This window comes from Acomys minous (genome assembly GCF_964271855.1).
Source record: "Acomys minous genome assembly, chromosome: 2".
NCBI classification, from domain to species: domain Eukaryota; kingdom Metazoa; phylum Chordata; class Mammalia; order Rodentia; family Muridae; genus Acomys; species Acomys minous.
This window is the reverse complement of record NC_140484.1, coordinates 18,533,080-18,549,461: the sequence shown is the minus strand read 5'-3', so window position 1 is coordinate 18,549,461 and position 16,382 is coordinate 18,533,080. Positions and strand designations below refer to the sequence as shown.

Below are 16,382 nucleotides of genomic sequence, written 5' to 3'. Positions count from 1 at the left end.
GCCTGGAGGCAGGCGCCTCAGTACGCAAACTTTAGAAAAGGGTTTGTAAGAGGGGTCCCAGCCAGTGACGTGGAGAGGAAAAACCTTCCAGGCAGAGAGAGAATAGTGGATGTGCGGAAGGCGTGGCTGGGCCAGCGTTGCCAGGAGGTAAACTACAGCAGGAAGTGTTGGGAGCCGTAGCTGGAGACAGGCAGGCTGCTGTCTGGAGGCCTCACTGCCCATCCTCTTTGGGTTATTGAGTCTCAACCCTGTTGTCTGGGGATTGATGCTTTACAGGTCCCATTACTCAAAGGGTCCCTGAATCGATCGGCACCCCGATACCATTTGGGAGCCAATATTAGAATACGGAACCCCAGGGCCCACCTCAGACTTGCTTATAAGAATCTGTATTTTATTAAGACCCCACAGGACTCTAAGGCAAACTGAAGTTTGGCATGCTTTACAACCCACTGGCTTTCCTATGAGGCGGGGCGGGGCGGGGGGGGGGGAGGACTTTGAAAGCTTCTCTCTGTTGCCCATCACACAAGCTCAATATGTACGTATCTGTGCAGTGAATGGATGAAGAAAGGGCCAAATGAAAAGGTGGACCATTTCTGACCCCACCACCCGCTAGCAAGCTCATCAACAAATGGGCAACTAAGTCCACATGGGCTGAAATGCACACTGCTACAGATTTGGAGATTTATACAAATTTAGTTACACCTAGACCCTTACTTCAATTCGTTTATCTGATAAAGCAGATAAACAAAGCCGTGTTATAGTAACAGAAGATGGTGGAAATTCACATGTGAACTTGACCACAGTAATTCTAAGAGGGTGAGATGCTTCCAGGCACGGGAGGTGCTTCTATAGTTGCTGGGTCTAGGGCTAACGGCAGAATCGCCTGGCGGATTTGTTAAACACAGACTCTGGGCCCCACTCCTAGAGCTCCCAACTCCAGAGCTCTGTCTGGAGTGGGCCTGCAGTATATCCACATCTAACAGACTTCCGGGTGCTGCCGAGGCCGTAGCTCAGTGGCACAGTGGTCACCTGGCATGAATGAGTCCCTTAGTTCAAAGCCCAGTACTACCAGGAAAAGAGTGAGGGCAACAGATGGGGGAGTGTGTGTGGTTGCTGCTGCTGACCAGTGACTTTAGACTCAGAAAAGCACCAGCCAGAGGTTTTTAGCCTCGTCCTGGTCTAGCCTCAGGCCCTGAATGACTCTCTAGCCTAGGGCAGATCCATCAAGGTCTATAGGCTGTCTCCTGCATGTGCTAAATGGGGCTCAGACTGCCCCCCTGCTTCCTGGCAGGGCGGTGGAGGAGCTGAAATGAGACAGTGCATGTGAAAGGTCTTTGAAAAGATAAAAATGCTATATAAACATGAGGCATAATCATTATTGACCAGGGAAGGGATCTTGTAAGAGTTTGTCTTTGAGCTCGATCCAGGAAGGTGAGTGAGTGATGATGTGGCAGCAGAGATAAAGGGCAGGACGGCTCTCCAGGTTTGGAGCAGCGTAGGAGTAAGGGATGTGTGGCTGGGCTGGTGACCTAGTCACTTCAGCACACATCGTAGCTCCCTGTCAGTTCCCCCTGAGTTGAACTGCCTCTGGGCATTATCCCTGGGTATTTCAGACTCAGCTGGTCTGGAGGATACAGCAGGCAGGGGTTGTTCCTGTCAGTGCATGCACAGGGTCCAGATGAGGACGTTGTTGTCCTATTTGACTCTGTCCACCATAGTCTCCTGAGAAAGGGTCTCTTACTGAACCTGGAGCTTGGCTGGTGGCTGGCAAGCCCAGCGATCCTCTTGTCTCTAACCCCTCAGAACCAGGGTTACAAACACTTGCAGAAACATGCCTAGCTTTTCACGTGGCATCTGGGGCTTTGAACTCAGGTCCTTACGCTTGTGTCTCAAGCCCTCTTACCTGCAGAGTCATTCCCGCAGCCTCTGGATCTTCATTCCTTAACAGTGTGTATGCCAACAACAGTCTGGGGGCCACACTTTGAGAACTACTGACCAGCAAGCCCAGGTGGGGGCTGTGGGGCTAAGCGAAGATGCTTTGAAGGGAGCTTCAGGAAAGCCTGTCTGTCCATTATCACTGCACCCAGAGCCAGGACAACAGAGGGATGAAGCGGTGTACCGCTCAGCTTTCGGGCAGGCAGGGTTCCATTCCCAGCCGTGCCTGCCATTTATTACGTGACCAAGGTCAAGTTGTTTAATTGCTCTAAGCCTTAATTTCCATATCTGTAAAAGGTGATAATGGTAGCTTGTACCTCGTGGGCTTATTGTAAAGTTTCAGAAGGAAGAGGCCTGTGGCACACACAGGGCTCCATGCATGGTTAGCTGCGCAAGCGTATGCTGCTTTTTTTCCTTTTGTCCTTTGCTGTTGCTTTTGTGTTTTCTGTGCCACACTGCAATCCTGTCTTCTAGTTTCTACATTGGCCTTGGCCTCTCCTAGCTCACTCCTCTCAATTCTTAGGTCCCAGGAATGGCCAAGGTGGTAGCTGGACTCAGAAAACACCTCTTCCCTTGGTGACCCACTGAACGGCTCCCCCCCCCCCCCCCCAGTTTTCCAGGCCTGGGAGGATGGAGTGAGGCCAAGCAGGAAGCAAGCAGCTTCTGAGCACCGCCCCCCCCCCCCACACACACTGTGCTGAGATGTCACCCCTTTTCCCTTTTGCCTTCTGCACAGTGCTTTTGTCCTGTGGTTAAATGCCAGTGTGTGGATGACCTTGCTAGGACACAGAGTGAATCTCTGTGATTAACCTCCAGCTCCTCCCTCCAGCTCTGGGAGAACTTCCTACCTTGGCCAGTGTGGGAGGGCTCAGTCCTGACCGGGGAGGCGGGAAGCAGGAGGAGGGTGAACAAGGTCCCCAGCTGTGACCAGATCTGGCACCCAGGCCCTCCATACTCTCAGGGCTGTTCGGACCTGCCTCACTGTCCCCTCCCACTAGGCAGGAGTCCAGGTGGCATGGATTCAGGTCAGGGCTAAATGCGGCTTCACAGCCCAGCTTGGCTTCTCTTCTCAGCACCAGCTTGTTAAGAAATAAATATTTATACCTGGCACCTGCCTTCTCCTAAGGCCTGGAGGCCCTTGCTGCGAACATTCACACTGAATCCCCAATCCCTCTGTGCCATCACTTGGAGCCCACCCCTTCAGCCCCAGAACTGGGGCCAGAGATGCTCTATGGAGCAGGGCAGCAGCTGTGTCCCCACTGCAGTGATTACTGTAATAGAGCCAAACAGGTGGGTGGTGGAGGAGCAGGTGACAAGATGGACAGATCACTTCCTCAGGAGTCTCTGTCTCTGGTAGGGCTGGGTCTCTGGGACCCAGCTCAGGGCACAAATGGCAGTTCCTCTCCCCACTTCCTGTTCAGCCACGCTGCCCCATGTTTTGGGCTGAACACTTCTGGGTAGGATGTACTAGGAAGGTGTTGATGGAACCATCGATGGACCAAGGTTCCAGAACATTCAGGTAACCATGCCTTGACCACTTTTGCACTCCCCCGTCACACCTTAAATATTATAAAAATATGTACAGGAGGCCACGTGACTCAATGCCTAACCCACGGAAGCATTTAATGTTAGTTGAACTCCATTTAGTTCTGGATTTTGGTTCATGCCTTAGACATGTTGCTGACCTATTTTCGGTTCCCAGTTAAGCCACTGCTCCAAGCTGAGCTTCACTGCCCCCTCCCCCAATCTGATACTCATGATGGTAAAACCCCCTCTTGCTTCCAATGAGGTCACTGGGTCACTGGGTCACTGGGTCACTGGGAGGGTTGCACACGAGAAGGATGTGAAAGATATATTGTCACATACTCTGCAGGCCTTGGGTCTTAGTCTTTCGCTTCTACTTCTGTGTGGGACATTTGGGAGCTACCAAGTTGGGACAGCCTTGGGCCCTCTGCTTCTTCCCAAGCCCTCATGTTCCCCTGCACTCACCGTCCTGTCCACACAGGCCACTGAGCGTCCGGCAAAGAGGCTGGCCACTCCACGGGCCACGTTGACGTCGTCACTTAGGATGTCTTCCCACCGGTTATTGCGGAACTTGAACAACTTGTCGGTGTATGTGGCCACACCTGGAGAAAGGAGGAAAGCATGGGTGGTAGACAGTGGTCAGGGGATGGGGTGGGGGGGGGTGGGGGGTCTCTGGTTCTGCCTCTTGGCATGTTCCATGAAGTGGTTGAAGATGTCAGGTGGTTAAAGGCAAGGAGGTCCTCTGCAGGCCAGGCTCTCTGCTTCCAGTTGTGAACTTGGCTCTGGCTGGCCTCAGCAAAGAGGCTCAGACTGCGGGGGATAGCATGGGACAGTGATTATAGCCTGGGGTTTAGAATCAGTGAGCAAAAATTCCAGTCTCAGTTAGACCTAGATCCAGGACTTTGAGCAGGTTGCTCAGCATCTCTAAGCCTCAGTGTTCTTATCTGTGAAGGAGGATGACAGTGACCATATTCAAGTGTGCTCTGAGCAATGCATGGACGGCTATACATCAGATGTTTGACACAGTGTCCCCTAGGGGTGGTTCTTATCGGACAGAGATAATTTAGCCATTCCAAATATTCCAAATCCTGTAGAGACCCCGGAGCTGCAGTTCACAGCCTTGGTAGTCAGTGATTCTGGAGGTGTGGATAGGAATGCAAGTGTGTTAGAGCGAGTGTGTAAATCACTGCAAGTATAAGAACGGGTAAGTGTGTGAGATTGGGGTGTGCAAGTGAGAGTGAATGTGGGAGAAGGAGTGCGAGTGTGGAAGTGAGAGTGTTCGGGATGAGTGTGAGTCAGCGTGAACATGGGAATGTGTGTAGCTGAGTGGTGAGAACACACAGGAGCAAGTGTGCACTGGTGGGACACTGAGAGTGGATGTATGATAACACAGACAAGGGTGTGAGGGTGTGTGATGGGGTGTAGATGCACGTGTAAATGTGTGCAGTGGCAGCACTGTGTACCCAACCCACCAGGTGGCTCACCCAAGGACCACCCATGGAGGACCAGGTGGAAGCGACAGAGGAGACACAGACGGGAAGGACACTGACGTGTCTGTGTGTGTGTGTGGTGTATGTGTGTGCTTGAGTGTGTGTGTGTGTGTGTGTAGTGTATGTGTGTGCTTGAGTGTGTGTGTGTGGTGTGTATGTGTGTGCTTGAGTGTGTGTGTATGTGTGTGTGTGTGTGCAGACTTGGGGTGCTGGAAAGTTCTTTCTCCTTTTCCAGCCCTTCACTTTCCTCATCCAAGAATGACAGGTAATAGCTGTCTTCACTCACAGTGTCACTGTGGCAATTGTGAGAAGACACATATACAGCCTGGTCACAGGCCAGGTAGGGCGAGAGAGCACAGTGACAGCTTCGCAGGGACATATGCCCTCACTAAAGTCCCTGGGGGCCTAATGTGTTCAGAAACCTAGACTCTTCCCTCATCTTGTAGGAAGGTAACATGGTAGGAACACTGTTGATTACATAACGCCCAGCAGGGACTGGGGGCGGCACCCCATAATTAAACACGTTAATATTTCTGCAGTGAAACATGAATATTCACATTAAGTGGGATAAACAGAGCTTATAAATAGCTCACATCAGCTCAGGACAGGTTTTGTTATGTAGTGAGTTTCCAGCAAACTTAAAAAAAAAAAAAAAAAAAAGAAGTGCTGGAGGCTTCCAGGGTGTTCTGGATTTCAGATCTGTGGAAAATGACTTGTGTTATAGCTACCATCATTGTGGCTATGGGAGGCAGTAGCAGGTTGGCCACTGCTTCCACATGCCTGGGGGCTTCTGAAGATGGCCCCTGCAGGACTCCAGCCTCTGCCAGCAGAGAGCAATCCTTCTCCATCTCAGTCACACTGGGGCCCCTTTTTACTCCTCTACCCACTTCTTGAAATGACACCAAATACTCTGCACCAAAGCTTGGCCAGGCAAGATTGGCTTCTGTGCATAGCCTGGAGCAAGAATTCCACGATCTTCCAAGTTTGGGAAAGATTGCATACCCCTCAAGAGTTATCAAATTATTAAAAATTTGAAAAGGCTGCAACAGATTATCTGTTTGTTTTTGTTGAGTGCAGCCCCTCCCAGATGTACTTGGCCATGGAGCCCTTCTCTGGAGACTGTCCATTAGCTAAACTGGCTCTGGCTTAGCAAGTCGCTGTTTAGGGTGCTGAAGTCTAAATGGGCTTTGGGCTTGGTAGGCAAGGAGTTTGGGTACCTTGTGTTGTTGGTATGTCCCTCTCACTGGTCTTACGGCTTCTGGGCTCACCAGAGATGCCTAGAAGAATAAACTAATTAAGGTAAAATGTGCAACAGCGATGTGGAGCCTTGTAGATCATAAACGGGAACGGCAAAATCAATGGCGGCCCCTGTGCAGGCAGAGGCCTGGAGGCCTGGGCGACAGGAGGGTTGGGAGCCCGTGATTTAGGAAGAGCAAACGCGCTGGCAGCTGCAACCTGGGTAATTAGGTGTGTCAGGAAGACAGATAAACAGCGAGCTGTGCGTGTCGATGGCACAGGCAATAACACCCAGCCCTGGCCCCCGGCCCAAATCAGTACCGAAGTGGGCCTTGCCTCCTGGCTCCTTGTAGCTGCACTTTGTCTCCTAGGGTCCCACACCAAAGTGGACCAGTACTCAGAAAGAGGAGGGCCGATCTGTAGTGTGGGAAGTGGAGAGGGGCTTTCCTGAGTACCTGGAGGGGACATTGGAAGGATGGGGGCCCAGGAAAAGGATGTTTAGAGGCGGGGGGGGGGGGGAGGGAGGCGGCTCCTGGGGTCAGTGTCACAGAGGCAAGTCTGGGGACTCTTAGGCACAGAGGTTACCACCAAACAGCTTGGTGGCTTTGTGACAGCCAGAAGCGTCCCTTTGTGGGTTGATCTTGGGGAGCCATGAACTTACCCTTCTCTTAGCTATGAAATGGGGTATCGGGACTGGCTACCTCTCCATCAGGCTGTTATGAGCATAAGAGAGTTAATGTCTGTAAAGTGCTTCCAATAAAGCCAGACATGCTGAAGTTCCATAAACAATAAGAGCATCTCTGTCCAGTGCTTCCCCTTCCCCCAGGGAATTATTGGGCATGACCAGGCCAGTTCTCAACAAACCACATCCCAGGAGGCAACCGTGACATTAAGTTTCAAATGCCTCACAAGGCGTAGTCAATGGAGAGCCAGCAGAGCAGTGATGGCCCCAGGGGGGCAAAGAACTAGTTTAGACAAAGGATGTGTTTAAAAAGAACGAACTCAGGCTCACGTGGTCCCTGGTAGATTCCTGACCTCTTCTTCCTCCCTCTAGCCCAGAGTAAAGAAGGAAACCCTGCTGGGGCTCCCCTGCCAGCATCCTTAGCTTCCTCCAGAATCTCCCCAGGAAGATGCATGGCACACAGATTAATTGGGGGCTCCGGCATCAACTCTTTTGCCTGAAGTTGCAAGGCTGCTGTCAGATGGCAATGCCCATTTCCAAATTGGCATGGTGTGGCAAAGCCCTCTCAGCCAGTGCTACAGGGCTAGTGGGAGAAGCTCTGGGTCTTTAGCTAAGACCAGCTGATGTACTCTGGGTCCTAGTATGTGTGTGTGTGTGTGTGTGTGTGTGTGTGTGTGTGTGTGTAGGTCAGAGGACAACTTTGGGTGTCATTCCTCAGGAGCTGAGCACCTTGTTTTTGTTTTGTTTTCATCCTGAGACAGGGTCTCTTACTAGCCTGGAGTATGCCTAGTAGGGCCAGGCTGGCTGGCCAGTGAACCCCTGCGTGGTATCGTGCCTGTCTTATTTTTGTTGGTTCTGAAGAAAGAACTTATCTCCCCAGTCTCCAATTTTTGTTTCTGAAAACGTGATCTCATATGTCGCAGGCTATCCTCAAAATTCACTACGTAGCTGAGGATGACCCTGAACTCCTGATTTTGCCTCTGCCTCCTCAGTACTGAGGCCATAGACATGTGTCACCACACTGGCTTTTCCTATGCTCTACGGTGCTGCTCTCGTGGCTTCTCTCCCTGCACGCTGCTCATTGGTCACCCGGGACGAGGCACCACACAGGCTGGCCTTGGAGTGCACAATTTCTGAGGCTGTCTTTTAAATGGAACCAAGCTGGGGCAGCTGAGAGCCAAGACTCCGCACCTAAGGGAAAGTAGGCTGGAGATCTAGAGACCCAGGAATCCATTTCTGGGCCCAAGGAAAGGGTGGAGACTCACAAACGGATGAGATGATGTGCATTAAAATACATCTTGGACTTATGGGGCACAGGAGGCTCCTGGAGATGGCAGTGTGGGTTCTGGGCTAGCAAGTGTGGAGTAAAGCCTGAGAGAACCTGCATTTTTCTGAGTGCCCTGCTGATCCCAAAGCTGCCAGCACACGCATCACACTATGGGTAGTGAGGTGCAGGCCCTCCGGGTGCAGCTGGAGCCAGCCTAGCTGGAGGAGCTGCTGGGCTGGGCAAGAGGTGCATCTCCAGAGAGCAGATGGCCCATCTGCTGTGTAGGCAGAGGAGGCCGGGAGAGCAGCCTGCTCAGATCCTCTCTTTTCTCTAGTATGGTGACTGACACTCGTCTCCTCGCTGGGAGGTTGCAAGTGTCCCTGCAGAACACAGAGTGTCCCTCTAGGTGTGACATGGCCCAGAAGCTGTACAGGAAGAGCCTGAAATCCAAGTCTGTAAAAAAAAAAAATGAAAGCTTTCCATATTACAAAACCCGCTATGAGCGAGGCCAAAAGAAAAATGACAAACCAAGGAAAACCAACCACAACGTGTTTCAGACAAAGGGCTAATTTTCCTAATTTATAAAGAGGTGTTCCAAATCAATAAGAAAAAGACCAATAGTCAATAGGAAAAAAATAGGCAAAGGCTAGGAGCAGACAAGAGAGTCAAATATATAAAAATATTCTCAGCCTTACTCATTTAAGAAAAATGAAAATTAAAACTACACTTGGAAATCAATTTTTTTTCCCTATCAGATTGGCAAATACTGAAAACAAAATGGATGAAACACTGTGCTGGCGAAGCCTTGGCAAGTGTTTGCTCGTCAGACACAAGAGCTGTGTGGTAAGTGCTGCCCCCCAGGGAGGGCACTCTGGCAGTCTGAGCTGCAGGTGTGCACTCCTTTGACACAGTCACTGTTTCTGTAAGCTCATCTTACACATGGCCTCGGAATCATGGGAAATGGTGGATTGTGCTAGCTCATCCTTTAAGTGACACTCTTTGTTAGGGGAAGAGAACTGCAGGGGGCCAGTGCTTACCTATAGAGGAGTGATTCAATAATTGCCAAATCTACACATGGGAGTACTATACAGCCATAAAGGAATGTGGGATCCTTCTGTGTGCTCTTGTGATGTAATATCAAAGTGTATTGAAAATGCAAACAGCAGGACTGTGATCAGGGCCCGCTGTGTGCATACAAGAGGGCGAGGTCTATGAAGCAGAGCTGGGAGTTAATAGAGATATTTTAATACCAGTTTAAGCATAAGGATTAAGATAGAGGCTCTCAGAAGGAAGATAAGACACCCCACCCCAAGCATGGCTGTGAACTTTTCAAAGAAGAATCACTGAGAGTTTGTGTGTGTGTGTGTGTGTGTGTGTGTGTGTGTGTGTGTGTGTGTGTGTCTGTGTGTGTGTGTGTGTCTGTGTGTGTGTCTGTGTGTGTGTGTGTGTCTGTGTACCTCTAGGGCAAGTCACCAGGAACAGGGACTGCAGTAGTGCCTTGCACACACAAGTCTGAAACTCATCTTTTTAACTGAGCGAGTGTAAAGAAAGTAAATGCTGAGTTCATAGGTGGTGACTCACCCACCGCCACACTCTCCCAGTCAGGGTCAGGTGGTGATGTGGGCAGGGTGGAAACTACAGGGGGTGTGGATCTGCCTAAGAACTAAGGAGGTTCCAGGCCCCCGGATGTGGAGGGAGGTCCTGGCTGCCTCTTATCCGCTCCTGTCCGGTGCAGATGGCAAGCACCCTGGCTTGTCTTTTCCCAGGTCAGTTCAGCACACGTGGGTTTCCAGGCTTGGGCCTTCCTGGGACTATGGTTAGTCCTCTTCTCCTGTTCTCTCTCCAGCTCTCAAGCCTTGTGACCCAAGCCCACTTGGGGCCCTCACATGCCAATCTTCCGCTGCACCTAGTCTTTTTTGCTGCTTAGACTCCTCTGCTGTGGCCTGGAGCAAGCCTATCACCCTCTTCTCAGGGGCACTTGTGGAGACTCTGGCCTCTTGTAGCCACAGAATCACCCCGTGCTGTCAGAGAGTGCTTAGCAAATACCGGAGCAAGCTAAGTTCTTTTCATCCTGTATCCCGGCTGTTCACTCCAGAGTCTATATTTGATACTAAGTGACAGGCACCTCTTTGGGTCCTGGAGTACAATGGCGAGTAAGACAAAGTAGGAGAGCTGGACAGAGCTAGCGTATGACCCACTTCCAGACACGGGCAAGAGCTCTGAAGGCAATAAGCCAGTTAAAGAACTCGGGGCGTTGCTTGAGATAAGGTGCTGAGGGAGGTCTTACGGGAAGAGTGAGCCCTGAGAAAATCAGTGGGAAAAGCATTGCAGGCATTAGGAACAGCAAGTTTGAACAAGTTTGGCAAAGATGTAGGAAGTAGGAGAAAAGGGGAAAGGTTAGCACAGCAGTTTGGCTGCACGGGGAGGGGTGCAGGTAACCGAAAGATTTTAAAAATGGTCTGTAGAGCCATTGGAGATAGAAGAGTGTGTGAGGCCCATTCGGGTCCTGTTCTATAGACTCGTCAAGACAGACGGGTCAAGATCTTGCCTAAGGCCACTCAGACTCTTAGAGGTCATTGTAGGGTCCTGGGAGCTTCTAGGGACTTTAGTGCTAACAACCCAAAAGCTGGCTGAGGGAGAGACACAGCACTGTCAACACCCCAAAGGCCATGTGACTTTACTGGCTGGTAGGGCTCCCAAAGAAGCTCTCAGGACCCTCACAGAAGGCAGGGTGGCAGTGGCTGAGTGCTGTCTGGTCTGGACCCAAGAAAGTGCTGACATGGCACAAATGCCCCTGCTCCATGCCCAGCCCATGTTGATGAATCAATGGATTACTCAACTACAAAATTAACTGAAACCCACAGACATCCCTCAAACCCACAGAAGGTCACCAGGAGGTGTACCCTTGGGCCTGAGGCTGCTGGGCACTGCTGCTGTCCTTGCCTCTGCCCCTCAGGTGCCCTGGTGCCGTTCTCTTAGAGCCAGGTCTCCCAGGCTTCGGGGTGGTCGGCCTCCCTCCGACATCTCTTTCCTCTGCTTGGGCAGTGGCTTGCTCACCTTTTCTTCCTGAGACTTAGTTATTCAATTTTAATTAAGCTCGTAAAGACCAGGCTGGGGCCAATGGGAGTCACACGGTAACCCTCTCTGTTATGGGGCTTAGAAATGGGGGACCGGGAGAGGATGTCGGATGCTGAGAGAAACTGCAGGCTGTTGTAGGGAAAAAGCATGTACCGCTGGAAGGACTTCCACACACTCAGGTACCCTCAGGGCCCACAACAGTGCGGGCACACAGTAGGTGGTTACTAGCAATTTGTCCAGAAAATGAGAGCATCCACAAGGGGATATTCATTGTTTGAGTGACTACAGAATTGGCATGATGCTCAGGTAGTGGCCATTGTCTTGGGTTGCAGTATGGCCTTGAAAATTGGGGTCAACATCGCCCCACCCCGCCCCGCCCCGCCCCGCCCCTCGAACCTCTACGGAGCCATAGCTCTGGGATTCATAGTGAGCACTCTAGGCGGGGCTGCCTCGGAGACAGCCCTACGGCCTCCACCCAGGGCACTGGCTTGGGGGAAGCTGTCCCTTCCCCTGGCATCCTGTCAGCAAAGTCCACTTAGGACAGTTGTCCCTGTTCCTGCTTCCTGGTTTCCCAGGGCCTTCCTGGGGACCCGTCCCTTCTGCAGGCATCCCAGACTCTGCTCCTTTTCTGACCTTGCCCCACATTAAAGAGTTGATCAGCCCATCAATTAATCGCGCCCTAATCCAATCTCGGCTTGGTGGAGAGAGGGCAGTAAATCCAGCTGGGTAATCATGCCCTGATATTTGTGTTGGGATAATTACCATCTCTCAGGCCTCACTCGGTGGCAAGATGAGATGAAAACCCATAAAACACCACTCGGGGCTGTGGCTCATTGTTTCTTGGCGGCACAAGACTGGCTCCCAGCCAGCCTGCCCGCCCACCCCTGCCCCTGGCACAGGGCTCCAGCCTTATTCCTTCTCATTCATGCAACCGGCTGAACTCAAATTCCAGGGGGCAGCCTGGGCGAACTCAAATTCCAGGGGGCAGCCTGGGCGGGTTGCTAGACTGGGACTGGAAGCCAGGGAAAGCCTGAGTGTGTTGGTGGGGAGTGTTGAGGGGCAAAGGGTCCCATAGCCAGGCACTTGGTAGCCTCCTGGACCTCGAGGAACTCAGGACAGTGCTTGTTTGTGGTTATCTAAATGGCAGATTAGATAGACCAAGAGTCAGCTGCCATCTGGAAGGCTCCTGTACGTAGACAACCTCACCCCTAGGGGGCGCCATGGTTGGGAAACTACAAATTCTACCTAACTGCCCTACAGAGTGGGCTTATTGATAGTACAGTTTAGTCTGAGGAAATGTGGGACAGGGATAGGGGGTGATCTACAGTCTCAAGCCCCTAACTTTTGAAATGCTGAGTATCCACCGTAGCCCGGCTCCCTCTTTGTCCCTGGGACATGGGATTGAGAAGAGCTACAGCATGTCTTGATGCAAAGGAGAGACTGGGGTGGGACCCGGGGTTTGAACCCTGAGACTTAAAGGCCACTGGGTTTGGGAGAGTCAGCTAACTTCTTAACACTCTAGTGTCTTCAAGGTAATGTAAAACTGCTAATAACCGGACTGCTGCGAGCCTGCCTGAGGTTGGCTATATAAAGCACCGAGGGCTGTGGGTCAAGGCCTGGCACACAGAGGACATTCTTTATATCAGTCACTCATAGCCTGATGGACATCCGTTTCTGGGCTACTCGGTGTGGTCCCTGGGCCATCTGCACCCGATTGCCCAGGAACGGTCAGAATTGGAGGCTCACGCCCAGACCTTCAGTTAACAGGGATGCATGTGGTGTCGTGGGGGCTAGAAGAAGGTCAGCCTTCCTTGGAGTTGTGTGCCCATCCCTGTCCTGGCATCCAGAGTCTCTGTCTGGCATATAGGAACCTGTTGGAGGAATCCTTGTGCTAGGCTAAAAGCTGAGGCGGCAAGTTCTAGAAGGACTCCAGAGCATTTGAGAAAGGCCCGGAGCAGCATGAGAATCGTCCCCGGGACCCTGGACTGGGGAAGAGGGGCATGAAAAAGGTACCCTCCTCTCCTCCTGCCACCCCACCATCCCTGTGTGGTCCTCCAGCTCCTCCAGACCGCTTCTGGAATCCAGAAGGCCAGTCTTGGGGAGAAGATTCTTTTTTTCGGGTCCCTCTGCCCCAGTCCAGCAAAGGAGCTGAAGGGTCATCCTTGGGTCTCTGCTCAGAACACAAGATCCTGGAAGCAATGGAGACTGGCCAAAGAAAGGGCTGCCGGTGAAGGAGAGAGCTAACGGGGGCAGGGAGAGGCCTGAGAACCCGACCCTCACCTGAGAAGGCGTTGTTGGTGTTGAGGAAGTAGATCTCCTCACGGCCATCCCCGTCGATGTCACAGGCTGTGACGCCAATGGCGTTCCCCTGCCGGTCCCTCAGAGCATAGTAAGGTGAGCTGCGCTCATCCACTGCAATGTTCACCAGCCGCTTCTGGGCTCGAATGTACTTCAGAACAAGGTTGGGGCCGTTGTACCTGGAGAAGGAACGGGGGAGGGGGGTTTGAGGCGAGTGGCTAGGTCCCCCCAGCTCACTGGAGCAGGGCGATGGGCTCAGGCAGTTTGATTTTGGATCAGCTTGACCCCTGGAGTGCATAGGAAGGAAGGAGCCTTGCCTCAGGAAGCCCTGGATCAAAAACCAAAACAACAAAACAACAACAACAACAACAACAACAACAACAACCACTGAGGCTAGAGAGCAGTAGATCAGAGCCGTGTAGAACTAATTCAATGAGCAGGCTGGTCAAGGGGAGTGGGCAGCCAGGGACAAGGCCTAAACTAAGGGCCTGGCTGAAGAGAAACCTCCCTGACATTTACCTTGACCATTTCAAGGTAAAAGCCGTTTTCCCATTGATGACCTCATTAACCTGATGTATAACGAAAAAACAGGTGAGACTGGCGTGGGAGGCCATGATGCTGGTAACTCACGTCACAGACGAGGCCCGCCTGAAACGCTCAGCCCAGAGGAGTTGAGTGTAATTCTGAAGGGAAAACAGAATCAGGTGTCAGTCCTGCACCTAGGCATCTCTCTGCTCTCCCAGGAGCCCTCACCCTCCACAGTGATCCCTGGGGATGGCTGAATCCTCTGGCTGGCAGGAAACACCAGCTCTGACAGCTCCGGGGATGGGAGGCGACCCATCTCAGGATTGAAGGCTACCAGGCAAACCTGCTGGCTCTTTTTCTAGGGAATTAGGAGGAAAGTTAAAGCTGCCCCTCATCTCTTAGGCCTGTCTCTCCTGAACCCGTGCAGCCTCCTTGTCACACCAAAGCCCCACACGTGCCTCTGCTTTAAGGGACTTTGCACTTGCTGTGCCCTCTATGTGGGGTTCTGGTCTCAACAGCCACACAGCTGGCTCCCTCCCTGACTTCCTCTGATTCTCTCTGACCGTACTCCCTGTGCCTGTTCTTCCACCCACTTACTCTTTCTCCATTTCCCCCACAGCTCAACCAGTCTCCGTCTTCTGGCTCAGCTTTCCCTGCTCTCTCTGGTCCCACTGGAATGTTGACTTGGCAAAAGTACAGCCTTTCTTCCTTGTGGCGCTCTAGGTACCTAGAACAGCACCTGGCACATAGTAGGTGCTCATTAAGTCTGTACTGAGTGAAACCTCTGAGCTTGCACCTGAGTCTTGTGGGCTCAGATGGCCCATAGTCAACACCATCTCATCATCTTTCCAACAGGAGAAATCGAAGGTACCCAAGATTTTCCCAGGCAGCATGGCCAAGCACCATGCCTCCTAACTCCAGAACACCGGCTTTTCAGGATCTCCAGAGAAAGCCACATGCTCTATTCACCAGGGCCTGCCGGCTGGCCTCTGCTTCCAGCTGAGTGTGTTTACCACGAACAGTGCTGGTTTAGATGACCCAAGGAGGACAGTCATCTCACCTGGGTCTTTGGGAGAATTCTTTTCTTAGTCCTGAAACAGACCCGACCTGGTCCTCTCCTTTGTCACCAGAAGCCAGTGAAGTCTGGGGGATGCTGGTGGCTGGCCAAGAGCCTTCTGGCACCCACAGAGTGAGAGGGGAGATGGAGCTCATGGGGGCTGAGTCAGCGTCGGGTGATGGAGGGTGTGCGCCTTAGGCACCTTGATGAAGTGTGTCTGAGAGCCGAGTATCAAGGGCGCAGTTACCTTTAAAGACACGCCAGGGCAGGCGAGACAGAACACTTGGGTTCCAGCCGTGTCAGCAGCTGGCTCCGACCCCCCAGGGATGTGACTTTTAGGTGTTAAATGCCAGCCTTGAAAGTCCCAGGCCCTCCACTCTCCCATCACACTGCACCTGCCTTATCAGACCATTGTGTTCAGTAAGTGTTGGCCTCACTAAGCGCACCGTCAGTCACTGTTTTGCTCAAGCCGCGCACAAGCCAGAAAGGGAAAGGTAGGACATGTTTCTGAAAAAGAAACTGAGGGTCAGAAAGGCCATGTGAGGGCCAAGGTCACACAACCTGTAAGTGGCCACTGGGCTTCTCTCTTCAGGCTAAGGACTCTATGCTCTTCCCATGCTGTGACATCATCACTCAGTCCTGTGCATATTGATTTCTCTGGTAGCTTCCCCAAAGTAGTGGCTCTGAGGGACGGCGCGTGAACTTCACGTAGGTGGCGGAGACAACAAGAGCCACACGTTCTAACAGCACTTTACATAATTTTCCACAACACTTTCTGCTTGGTGATCTCATGGGGGCCCTAACTCTGCTGTAGTAAGAGGGGCGGCCTTGGACTCCAGACTCTACTGTTCTCCTCTGTGAGATGGAAACTGGACTATATGAAGCTGCAGGCGCGCGCATCCGCGCCTGCCCTCTCCCATTCAACCAGACTACTCCCAAGAAGATGCTTCCAGAATGGCGTGAGCAAGGGACAGCCCAGAAGGTCTGCAGTTCCAGGGCTCTGACTAAGCTTAGGAGATGGGCAAGGCCAGTGCTGGAGTGCCCCACCTAACACCCAGCACTGACACCCCGTTTACCCTCTACCTCTTAGGTAACCCAGCTATTTGCCATGCCCTGGGGTGAGCTCCCAGCAGGAGGGGAGGGAACGTGGCCTTCCCACATGTTGGAGTCTTTTGCCCTGAATCTGGGTGGCTGAGTTGGGCAAAAGCCCCTTGTCACTATGATGTGGCATCTGATCGTTTCTTCTTGGAAGATCATGGGGTGCTAGTCTCAGGGTGCCTCCCATGGGGA

At 52.2% G+C, this 16,382-nt stretch overlaps 1 protein-coding gene across 1 annotated transcript in view; it reads right to left on the bottom strand.

The window, feature by feature from the left end:
- Positions 1–16,382, bottom strand: part of CRTAC1 (cartilage acidic protein 1) — a 139,683-nt gene that overhangs the window by 36,202 nt on the left and 87,099 nt on the right. The window contains exons 3-4 of the mRNA XM_084773765.1: positions 13,493–13,689; positions 3,925–4,061 (exon numbers count right to left, since the gene is read on the bottom strand). Coding sequence (XP_084629891.1) covers positions 3,925–4,061; positions 13,493–13,689 — 334 coding nt within the window. The remainder of the gene's footprint in view (positions 1–3,924; positions 4,062–13,492; positions 13,690–16,382) is intronic.